Source organism: Stegostoma tigrinum, chromosome 18, assembly GCF_030684315.1.
Source record: "Stegostoma tigrinum isolate sSteTig4 chromosome 18, sSteTig4.hap1, whole genome shotgun sequence".
In the NCBI taxonomy this organism is placed as follows: Eukaryota; Metazoa; Chordata; class Chondrichthyes; order Orectolobiformes; family Stegostomatidae; genus Stegostoma; species Stegostoma tigrinum.
This window is the reverse complement of record NC_081371.1, coordinates 60,038,928-60,051,353: the sequence shown is the minus strand read 5'-3', so window position 1 is coordinate 60,051,353 and position 12,426 is coordinate 60,038,928. Positions and strand designations below refer to the sequence as shown.

Here is a 12,426-nt window from a genome sequence, read left to right as displayed (position 1 = left end):
ATAGTTTTGGACCTCTTGTCTGAGGAAAGATGCACTTAGCATTAGAGGTAGTCCAGAGAATGTTCACAAGGTTGATCCCGACATGGAGGGATTTTCTTACGTGGAGCGATTCGAGCCTGTACTCAATGTAGTTTAGAAGAATAGAAGTGACATTTTTGAAAGTCGTAAGATTCTTAGAGACTTGATGGGGTAGATGTGGAGAGGTTGTTTCCCCTTGTTTGAGAGTCTAGGACCTAAGGCCATAATTTTAAAATAAGGGTTCCCCTAAAATTAGAGGAGGCAATGGCCCAGTGATATTATCACTGGAGTGTTAATCCAGAAACCCAGAAAATGTTCTGGGGACCCGGGTTCAAATCCCGCCATGGCAAATGGTGGAATTTGAACTCGATAAATCTGCAATTAAGAATCTAATGATGACCATGAACCCATTGCCGATTGTTTGAAAAACCCACCTGGTTCACTAATGTCCTTTAGGGAAGGAAACTGCCATTCTTACCTGGTCTGGCCCATGTGTAACTCCAGACCCACATCAATGTAGTTATTCTGAACGGCCCTGTAGGCAATTAGGGATGGGCAATAAATGCTGCCTGGTCAGTGTTGCCCTCACCCCCGAATGAACAAAGGAAAAGCTAGAACAAAGGACCTATACAAGACATAAATGAAGAGGAATTTTTTTGCTTCGAGGATTGTGAACATGTAGAATTCTTTACCGAGAGGACGGTAGATGCTGAACTGTAAAGTATATTCAATGCTAACTTTAATTAATAAGGAAATCAAGAGTTCTGTGGAAAAGGCAAGGAAGTGGCATTGAGGATTATCACTTCAACTGTGATCTCATTGACTTGATTGGCTGAATGGCCTACTTCTCCCCCTATGTCTTATGGTCTTATTGAGCTTTTAACTGATTTCACCAAAAAAAACAAAATGATGGCTAATTTATTTCATTATTGTTTGTGAGATTCTACCATGCACAAAATGCTGGTATCAGTCAATGCCTCACAAACCTTATTGAGTTCTTTGAGAAGGTGACCAAACGGGTAGATGGGAGTAAACCGGTTGATGTGGTGTATATGGATTTCAGCAAGGCTTCCAATAAGGTTCTCCACAATAGGCTCTTGTACAAAATGTGGAGGAATGGGATTGTGGGAGATATAGCAGTTTGGATTGGAAATTGGCTTGCTGAAAGAAAACAGAGGGTGGTAGTTGATGGGAAATGTTCATCCTGGAGAGCAGTTACTAGTGGTGTACCACAAGGGTGGGTGTTGGGTCCACTGCTGTTCGTCTTTTTTATAAACGACCTGGATGAGGGCGTAGAAGGATGGATTAGTAAATTTGCAGACGACACTAAGGTCGGTGGAGTTGTGAATAGTGACGAAGGATGCTGTAGGTTGCAGAGAGACATAGATAAGCTGCAGAGCTGGGCTGAGAGGTGGCAAATGGAGTTTAATGCGGACAAGTGTGAGGTGATGCACTTTGGTCGGAGTAACCGGAAGGCAAAGTACTGGGCTAATGGTAAGATTCTTGGTAGTGTAGATGAGCAGAGAGATCTCGGTGTCCATGTACACAGATCCTTGAAAGTTGCCACCCAGGTTGACAGGGCTGTTAAGAAGGCATGTCCAGCAGCATCTCAGGAGCACAAAAGCTGACGTTTCGGGCCTAGACACTTCATCAGAGAGGGGGATGGGGTGAGGGTTCTGGAATAAATAGGGAGAGAGGGGGAGGCGGACCGAAGATGGAGAGAAAAGAAGATAGGTGGAGAGGAGAGTATCGGTGGGGAGGTAGGGAGGGGATAGGTCAGTCCAGGGAAGACAGACAGGTCAAGGAGGTGGGATGAGGTTAGTAGGTAGGAGATGGAGGTGCGGCTTGGGGTGGGAGGAAGGGATGGGTGAGAGGAAGAACAGGTTAGGGAGGCAGAGACAGGTTGGACTGGTTTTGGGATGCAGTGGGTGGAGGGGAAGAGCTGGGCTGGTTGTGTGGTGCAGTGGGGGGAGGGGATGAATTGGGCTGGTTTTGGGATGCGGTGGGGAAGGGGAGATTTTGAAGCTGGTGAAGTCCACATTGATACCATTGGGCTGCAGGGTTCCCAAGCGGAATATGAGTTGCTGTTCCTCCAACCTTCGGGTGGCATCATTGTGGCACTGCAGGAGGCCCATGATGGACATGTCATCTAAAGAATGGGAGGGGGAGTGGAAATGGTTTGCGACTGGGAGGTGCAGTTGTTTATTGCGAACCGAGCGGAGGTGTTCTGCAAAGCGGTCCCCAAGCCTCCGCTTGGTTTCCCCAATGTAGAGGAAGCCACACCGGGTACAGCGGATGCAGTATAGCACATTGGCAGATGTGCAGGTGAACCTCTGCTTAATGTGGAAAGTCATCTTGGGGCCTGGGATAGGGGTGAGGGAGGAGGTGTGGGGGCATGTGTAGCATTTCCTGCGGTTGCAGGGGAAGGTGCCGGGTGTGGTGGGGTTGGAGGGCAGTGTGGAGCGAACAAGGGAGTCACGGAGAGAGTGGTCTCTCCGGAAAGCAGACAGGGGTGGGGATGGAAAAATGTCTTGGGTGGTGGGGTCGGATTGTTGATGGCGGAAGTGTTGGAAGATGATGCGCCCGCCCCCGCCACAACCGCCCAAAGAGGATCCCCCTCGTTCTCACACACCACCCCACCAACCTCCGGATACAACGCATCATCCTCCGACACTTCCGCCATCTACAATCCGACCCCACCACCCAAGACATTTTTCCATCCCCACCCCTGTCTGCTTTCCGGAGAGACCACTCTCTCCGTGACTCCCTTGTTCGCTTCACACTGCCCTCCAACCCCACCACACCCGGCACCTTCCCCTGCAACCGCAGGAAATGCTACACTTGCCCCCACACCTCCTCCCTCACCCCTATCCCAGGCCCCAAGATGACTTTCCACATTAAGCAGAGGTTCACCTGCGCATCTGCCAATGTGGTGTACTGCATCCATTGTACCTGGTGTGGCTACCTCTACATTGGGGAAACCAAGCGGAGGCTTGGGGACCGCTTTGCAGAACACCTCCGCTCGGTTCGCAATAAACAACTGCACCTCCCAGTCGCAAACCATTTCCACTCCCCCTCCCATTCTTTAGATGACATGTCCATCATGGGCCTCCTGCAGTGCCACAATGATGCCACCCGAAAGTTGGAGGAACAGCAACTCATATTCCGCTTGGGAACCCTGCAGCCCAATGGTATCAATGTGGACTTCACCAGCTTCAAAATCTCCCCTTCCCCCACCGCATCGCAAAACCAGCCCAGTTCGTCCCCTCCCCCCACTGCACCACACAACCAGCCCAGCTCTTCCCCTCCATCCACTGCATCCCAAAACCAGTCCAACCTGTCTCTGCCTCCCTAACCTGTTCTTCCTCTCACCCATCCCTTCCTCCCACCCCAAGCCACACCTCCATCTCCTACCTACTAACCTCATCCCACCTCCTTGACCTGTCCGTCTTCCCTGGACTGACCTATCCCCTCCCTACCTCCCCACCTATACTCTCCTCCCCATCTATCTTCTCTTCATCTTCGGTCCGCCTCCCCTCTCTCCCTATTTATCCCAGAACCCTCACCCCATCCACCTCTCTGATGAAGTGTCTAGGCCCGAAACGTCAGCTTTTGTGCTCCTGAGATGCTGCTGGGCCTGCTGTGTTCATCCAGCCTCACATTTTATTATCTTGGATTCTCCAGCATCTGTAGTTCCCATTATCACTGTTAAGAAGGCATAGAGTGTTTTAGTTTTTATTAATAGAGGGATCAAGTTCCGGAACCAAGAGGTTATGCTGCAGCTGTACAAAACTCTAGTGCGGCCACACTTGGAGTATTGCATACAGTTCTGGTCACAGCATTATAAGAAGGATGTGGAAGCTTTGGAAAGGGTGCCGAGGAGATTTACTAGGATGTTGCCTGGTATGGAGGGAAGGTCTTACGAGGAAAGGCTGAGGGACTTGAGGCTGTTTTTGTTAGAGAGAAGAAGGTTGACAGGTGACTTAATTGAGACATATATGATAATCACAGGGTTAGATAAGGTGGATAGGGAGATCCTTTTTCCAAGGATGGTGACGGCAAGCATGAGGGGGCATAGCTTTAAATTGAGGGGTGAAAGATATAGGACAGATATCATACCTCTTTCTTTATTCAGAGAGTAGTGAGGGTATGGAACGCTTTGTCTGCAACGGTAGTAGATTCGCCAACTTTAAGTACAGTTAAGTCGTCATTGGACAAGCATATGCACGTACATGGAATAGTGTAGGTTAGATGGGCTTCAGATTGGTATGGCAGGTCGGCACAACGTCGAGGGCCGAAGGGCCTGTACTGTGCCGTAATGTTCTATGTTCTAATTTGGATTAATTAACTGTGTTACAACAGAAGAGGTAATAGGTAAATAAGCACATCTCTGCATCTGGTATCTTAAATAGATTGAATAGCCATTATTTGGGGTGATGCATATTGTTCTTAAATGTATTGCAGTATCTGGGACCTTGATGGAAACCAAAAGACATCGTTTCTCCTTCACTCTCCAGGAATGAGCTTGTGTTGGCATCCTGAGGAGATGTACAAGGTTAGCTTGTTTTTATTTTCCACAGTCGTATTTTTGCTCACTGCTGTGACCTTGTGATGGAAAGAGAAAGCACTCAACTGAATCCATAATTGGAAAGGTTGGAACATTGATATGAGACACGTTGGAATGTCGTGACTTAACATGCCATGAACAAACTAAAAATACACATCAACTTTGTAAATTACAACTGTGGGGGAGGCTCACTCTGAAACCCTCCCCAAAATGGCCACTTTGTTGAAACCCATCTGTTTCAAAAGCCTCTTCAAATACAACCTCCAAGCTTTATCCTGTCACCCAAGCATGGGGTATAATAGTTTAACTCCTCCAGATCAATCAGATGTTACTGCCAACTTCTATGGCATTAATTTGAGGACCAAACCTCTCATAATGATGCATGCCATTCAGCCTGTCAAGTCAATACGTGCTGACATCCAGAGTATCTTCAATATGGTGATACGATGGTGACTTTGTGCTTTTGTCTTTCTAGCTGATGGTGGCACAAAAGAATGGGATCATTCGTTTTTATGACCTGGTCACTCTGCAGGCCATCCTGTCTCTGGACTGTGGGCAGATGCCATTGATGTCAGCAGACTGGTGTTTGGGCAACACCATCAAAGTTGGTGCGGTTGCGGGGAATGATTGGTTGATCTGGGATATCACTCGCTCCAGGTACCGTGCTGGGAATTCTTGGGAAGACTGAGGGAGGTGCAGTGGGAATCGATCGAATAATCCTTTGTGACGATGACGTAAAACCTTCGATGACTGAATTCTGAATTTAGCTACGAAAAATAGAGGTGGAAAGTATCAAAGGAGTTAAATATCTGGTTGTGAATGGGATGAAAAGTTAAAGGGCATATGTGTATATAAAATATATATATGTAGCTTCTGTGAATATAAATATTATTGTAATTATCTTCATCTCTAGGTCAGAGAACCTTTATGTTAAATTTGTATTGACTCTTGGTTAGACCACACTTGGATTACTGTGAACAATTTCACTCACAGAAGATTAAATAGAAAGACACTAGAACAGAGACGGTGTCAGTGAGACAAGACTAAGTAGATTGGGGCTCCTTTTCCCAGAAACTGATTTAAGAGTAAATGGGCCTTTTTCAGGTTGGCAAGCAGCAACTAGCAAAGCTGTTTACAATCTACGCTAATGACTTGGACAAGGAGACTGTGTGTTGCATATCCAAGTTATAAACAAGGGAGTAAGACGATCAGCTTCTTGAGCCTGCTGTGCCATTCAATAAGATCATAACTAACCATCTACATCAATGCAACTTTCACAAATTATCCTATATTCCTTTATTCCTTCCTCGTCTCCAAGAATCTATTGATTTCTGCCTCGAAACTGCACAAAGGTTGGGCTTCCTCAGTTCTCTGGGGTAAAGAATTCCAAAGGTTTACCACCCTATGTGAAGAAATTTCTACTCGTCTCAGTCTTAAATGTCTTAGTTCCTTATTCCGAGATCATCTTCTCTTGAAACAAAATTATGGTAGGAAAGTAAGAGTTCATGACACAAAGGCTAATAGAGGGAGACAGATGGGTTGGGTGAGTGGGCAAGGATAAGGCAGTTTGAATATAACATGGCATAAAAAAGATGCATGCTATCAAAGCCTTTCATCAAAACAAGGGGAGGCAATGGCGTAATAGTATTATGACTAGACTATTAATCTAGAGACCAAGGTGATATTCTGGAGACCATTGCAAATGGTGGAGTCTGAATTCAATAAAAATCTGGAACTAAAAAGTCTAATGATGACCATGAAGCCATTTCCGATTGTCAGAAAAACCCATCTGGTTCACTAGTGTCCTTTAGGGAAGGAAACTGTCGTCCCTACCTGGTCAGGCATACATGTGACTCCTAACTGTTCTCTGGGCAATTAGGGATGGGCAAAAATCACTAGTCTAGTCAGCAGTGCCCACATCCTGTGAATGAATAAAAAAAATCATGCACTCGTTGGGACATATGCAAGAATACATTCCGAAAGAATAACTGCATGGGAAGAGGATTTTTATTGATAGACACGTTGCCAAGAAAAATCAGCCAGCTAAGTTATCCTTCAAGCTTTTGTTTAAATTTAAAGCAGGCAGGTCAGCTGTCATTCAGGTATTGCCGTGGCGATTGCATCAGCAAACAGTTGCCCCTGAGTTTTTGTTTAGTGGAATAAAGGCCCTTTTCTTTTTTGTTGGACAAGTGGAGTGATTGTATGGCAGATTAAGTATTATGTGGATAAAGGTGAGGTTATCCAGTTTGGCAGTAAAAACAGGAAGGCAGATTATTCCTTGGGTGGTGATAGATTGGAAAAGGGGAAGATGCAACAAGACTTGGGCGTTCTTGTACACCAGTCAGTGTGAGGAAAGCATGCAGATGCAGCAGGTAGTGAAGAAGACAAATGGGCTTCATATTGAGAGGATTCAAGTACAGGAGCAGCGATGTCTTGCTGCAATTGTATGGGGCTTTGGTGAGACCAAATCTTATGTTCAGTTTTGGTTTCCTTATTTGGGGAAGGATGTTCTGTCGATGGAGGGAGTGGAACAACTGATTCCTGGAATGGCAGGATTGACAAATGAAGACAGGCAAGATTGGTTAGGACTATATAGAAGCGTGAGGGGAATCTCAAAGAAATCTGGAACATTATAACGGAATTAGATAGGATAAGTGCAGGGTGGATTTTCCCCCTGACTGGAGAGTCCAGAACTAAGGGTCACATTTTAGGATACTGAGTAGGCCATTTAGGACTGAGGTGAGAAATTTCTTTATCCAGAGCCTGAGAAATTCTCTGTCTACAAAGCTATTGAGGCCAAAGTATTGATTGTTTTCAAGAAGCAGTTAGATATTGTTCTTGGGGTTAATGTGATCCAGGGATAAGAGAACAAAGTGGGAACAGGGAACTGAGTCAGATAATCAGTTCTGATCGTACTGAAGACGGAGCAGGATTTGGCAGGCTCACTACTCCTGCTTTCTATGTTTCTACGTTTGCAAAGGACAGGCCTTGTACTTGAATGTGTGTAGCTCGCAGGATGTCTAAGTGAGCTACATGGTAAACCTGAATGATGACCTCAGATTGGTTGCTACTGGAATTCCTTGCACATGGGATTGTGATTAAACAGCACTTATTCAACAACTAATATGTGACATTATTATCTTAGGTGTGGTAAGCAAAGGCTTGTTAAGTACAGCCAGTTGTAAACAGGTGAAGGAAAGAGCTGTTTGTTATGCTCCATATGTTAGGATATAAAATAGCTTGCTTTATCTGTCCTGTGAGGAGAGACAGCGTAGACTAGACTTGTATTCATTGAATTCAGGAAAATAGGAGGTGATGTAATGGAAGTGCGTAGAATTCTTAAGTGGCTTGATGGGGTTGATGCTGAGAAAATGTTTCCCCAATTTGGAGAATCTAAAACATAGGGTCACAGTCTTAGAATAAAGGTAAGCCATTCAGGACATAGATGCAGAAACATTCCCTCACTTCGAGGATTATGATACCTTGGAGAGTGCTGTAGGTGGTCAGTTGTTGAGTAAATTTGACGTATAAGTTCATAGATATTTGAACGCCAAGGGATTAAACAATAGTGAGGCAGAAGATTAACCATGATGCTTTGAAGGGAGGGCAGTCCAAGGGGCCCTCTGGGCCTTCGCCAGTTTTTTTTTGTATTCATTCATAGGATGAAGATGTCACTGGCTAGACCAGCGTTTATTGCCAATCCCTGATTGAGTCAACCACATTGCTGTGGGTCTGGAGTCACACGTAGGCCAGACCAGGTAAAGATGGTAGTTTCCTTCCCTAAAGAGCACAACTGAACCAGATCGGGTTTTTTTCTGACAATTGGTCATGGATTCATGGTCTTCATTAAACTCTTAATTCCAGACTTTTTGTTTGAATTCAAATTCCACAATCTGCCGTGGTGCAATTTGATCCCTGGTCTTCGGAACATTACCTGGGTCTCTGGCTTAACAGTCCAGTAATTTCAGCAGACCATTGCTTCCCCTTGTTAGTTGTGTGTCCCTGCATATTCTGATAAAAATTAATAGATCTGAAAGTTGACTATATTTCTCTGTCCACAGATGCTGCCAGATCTGCTGAGTGTTTCTTATGTTTCTGTTTTTATTTCAGATTTCCAGCATCCGCGCTATTTTTCTTTACATGTCTATTTTCTGCCTTGCAGTTACCCTCAAGAGAAGAGACCATCACACTTGGATGGAGCGCGACAGTTCCGGTGAGTGAGAATTTATTGATTGATGTGAGGCCCATTCCTTTCGTTAGCAAAATATTATTTGCTCAAAAATCTAGCATCCGAGTACTATAGAGTACTGTATAGAGCTGGTCAACTTCAAATGGCTGAGCTGAGGGGCAGAGATAAAACAAGCAAGAACTGCTTCAGACAGTTTAAAATTAATCAAGAGATTTCATTGGATTAATTATTGGGAACAGGCATTGGGTGAAGGAGTTTGTTCTTAGAAATGTGCACAAATGAAGGCCATTCAGCCACTGTACTCATGCTATCTCTTTGAAAAACTCTGTAATTTGTTGCATTCTCTCATTATTTCCCCATAGCCTGGCAATTTTGATCTATAATTCTCTTTCAGAAAGTTAGTTTTGAGTCTGATTCTAATACTTTTTTCAGACAATGCATTCCTGGTCATATTGGTTATTGGATTAGAGAATACGTTGGATTAATTGTTGTGTTTTCCTTCATTATGACACCACTATTGGATACAATATGTAAATAATGTAAGACATAATGCATGCTGAGTGCAGTGTGTTTGATACTAATAGTGAGTTTGGACAATGATCCACAAAGCTCTTGGCAGGTGGTAGGGGGAGCAGGGTGTTCTTCACCCCATGTCTAGGTCTGTTATCGACTCATTCATCGAGACTATGGATGGTTCATAACTCTATTACCGTTGCATCATATAACCAACAGGAAGTGAGATGAATTTTCTTTCTCCATTAAATTTGTGGGCTTTGCTGGTTAGCATTTGTGTCCTTTCCGAAATGCCCTTCCAAAGGTGGCAGTGAGCTACATTCTTGAGGTGTTGCAGTTCAGTTAGTGTAGATACACCCACAATGCTATTAGGGAAGGTGCCCAAAGATTTTAGCTCATTGATAGTGAAGGAACAACACTATAGCTCCAACTTATCCTGTTGTTTGGCTTGAGGGGGAAATTACACATGATGGTGTTCCTTTGTATCTGCAGGCCTTGCCCTTTGGCCTGATAGTGGTCAAGAGTTTGGAAAGTGCTGTGTAAGGAGCCTGGGTTAATTTCTACAGTGCATCTCGTAGATGGTACACACTGCTGCTACTGAATGCCATCGATGGAAGGAATGATTGTTTACGGATATGGTGCCAAACAAGTGAACTGCTTTGTCCTGGCTGGTGTCAAGCTTCTTAAGAGTTGTTGGAGCTTCACTTATCCGGGAAAGTGGGGGGTATTCCATCACACTCCTGACTTGCACCTTTGTAGCTGGTTGACAGACTCTATTTGCTCTATATAAATTCTATTATTTGTCACCTAGATGGTCAAAAGCCAATGAGAATCTTTTTGCGACGACTGGCTACCCAGGCAAGATGAACAGCCAATTACTCGTCCATCATTTGGGTCATCCCCAGGTATGGCACAAATATACACCGTGTTTCTCAGTAATTATCAGTCAGCTTCAGGAGAATGCCTAGTTCTTCAAACCCTTATGTTACTTCAGGATGTCGAAAACCACTTTGCAGCCAATTAAGTACGTTTATTGAAGTGTTGCTGTTATAGCATAGGAAACCTAGCAGCCAGTTTTCACTCAGAATACTCCCACAAGTAGCAATGTGATAATGACTGGATAATCTGTTATTAGGTGATAACTGACAAATAAATATGAGCAAAGACATTGAGGATAAACACCCTCCCACATCCTTGAAATAGCATCATGGGATCTTTTATATTCACAATCGAGAACAGATGTGATGTACACATACTCTACAGGGCGTTCCAAAATATTTAAGGTAATGAATTTTTTTTGTCACAAAGGGTATTCACAGTTGTGGACAAACTCAGCTGTCTTATCAGCAAGTTCTTGCAAATAGCAAATGGGATGGTTAGCTATGGGCAGAGAAGTAAATGTTGGCAAGGAGAGCACCTCCACTTCTCTGAGTCTGAATTAAGCATAGTAGCTGAGGCAGGCTGACCATGGCATTTGTCCAAAAAAAATCAAACTTTTTTTTTCTCTTTTCTGCAGGCCATTTTGTTTGGCTCTGCACCTGTGGCTTCAGGACTGAGCTGGCATCGGACTCTTCCATTATGTGCAGTTGGTGGAGATCGGAAGGTTTTATTTTGGATGACAGAGATGTAGAAGAAAATACTTTGGTTTTTCAGCCAGATTGTGAAATATTTTCAAGTTGCGTTCTGGATTAATTAAAATGAGTTGATGTGAATACTGACTCGATCCATAGCACTAAAATACGTAATCATGAACTGAGGCTGAAAATTAAAGATTTCTCCATTGTACTTTTTAATTATGTGATTCATTTATTTGCAGAAACAATTTGTATTGTACCTTTTTGATACTTTAACTTTTCCCATTCATTGACAGGCTGTGGGGCATTGGTAGACCACAGTGCTGTTAAAGGGTGGGGGTGTCAGGATTTTGGCTCCAAGACAGTAAGGAAATGGTAATATATTTCCAAATCAGAATGATGTGTTGCTTGGAGTGGGACTTGCAGGCAGTGGTCTTTCCATGTATCTGCTGCCATTGTCTTTCTGGATGGTTGAGATTTTAGTTTGGAACATGCTGTAAATTGAGCATTGGTGAATTACTGCAGAGTATCTTGTATAAGCTGCTGCTTCTGATAAGAGGGAGTAAATATCAAAGGTGTTAGATGGGTGGGGGTTGCAATTGGGATTGTTTTGTCTTAGACTGTGTCAAGTTTCTTGAGCATTGTTGAAGCTGCACTCATCTAAGCAAGTATTCCATCACATTTATTTCCTGTTTTACAACAGAACTTCAACAAACAGGCTATTGTTGACCAGGTGCCACTTAATAGTACTATTAATAACTTGCACCACTTTGCTGATTGGTAGTACACTGTCGTAATTGACAAGATAAAAACTGAAAGAACCGAAGTTGCTGTAAGGAGTTCTGAAGAAAGGTCACTCGAGCCAAAACGTTAACTCTGATTTATCTCCACAGATGATGCTGGACCTGCTGAACGTTTCCAGCGATTTCTGTTTTTGTTTCTGTAATTAACCAGGTTGGATTGGACTTGCTTTTTCTGGACAGGACATAGATGGGTAATTTTCCACATTGCTAAATAAATGGCAGTGTTGTGTTGTTCTGGAACATGTCCCAAGGTGCTTTCCAAGAGCATTATCAAACAACTTTTATGACACTGAAATGTTATTAGGACAGGTGGCCAAAGCTTGATCAAGGAGGTAGACCTTACACAGTGTTTACAGCACAGAAACAAGCCACATAGATCTGTGCTGGTGTTTATGCCCTTCATAAGCCTCTTCCTGCCCCACCTCATCTCAAACCATTGACATATTCTTCTCTTCCGGACTTTCAGGAATCAGGTGATGACTTGCTGCAAGATTCATAATCTCTGACCAATTGATATAGCCACAGTGTTTATGTGTTTAGTCCAATTTGGTTTCTCGATAATGATAACCACCCCAGAACTTTGATAGGGGGGCATTCAGTGATTGTGATCCCATTGAATGTCAAGGAGCAATGGTTATATTCTTTCTTAGAACATAGAACATGGAACAGTACAGCACAGAACAGGCCCTTCAGCCCACAATGTTGTGCCGACCATTGATCCTCATGTATGCACCCTCAAATTTCTGTGACCATATACATGTC

The 12,426-nt window shown here is 43.8% G+C and overlaps 1 protein-coding gene across 3 annotated transcripts in view; it reads left to right on the top strand.

Annotated features, from left to right (window-relative positions):
• The window catches only part of nup37 (nucleoporin 37), a 40,062-nt gene extending 29,003 nt beyond the window's left edge, over window positions 1-11,059 (top strand). The window contains exons 5-9 of one of the 3 annotated variants that reach the window (XM_048548329.2): window positions 4,483-4,573; window positions 5,061-5,242; window positions 8,748-8,798; window positions 10,099-10,192; window positions 10,804-11,059. In XM_048548329.2, the coding sequence (XP_048404286.1) occupies window positions 4,483-4,573; window positions 5,061-5,242; window positions 8,748-8,798; window positions 10,099-10,192; window positions 10,804-10,917 (532 nt within the window). In that variant the 3' untranslated portion in view covers window positions 10,918-11,059. Of the gene's footprint in view, window positions 1-4,482; window positions 4,574-5,060; window positions 5,243-8,747; window positions 8,799-10,098; window positions 10,193-10,422; window positions 10,761-10,803 lie in introns of those variants that run through there. The other 2 variants (XM_059652583.1, XM_048548330.2) reach the window with 2 other exon arrangements.
• Window positions 11,060-12,426: the final 1,367 nt, after the last annotated feature.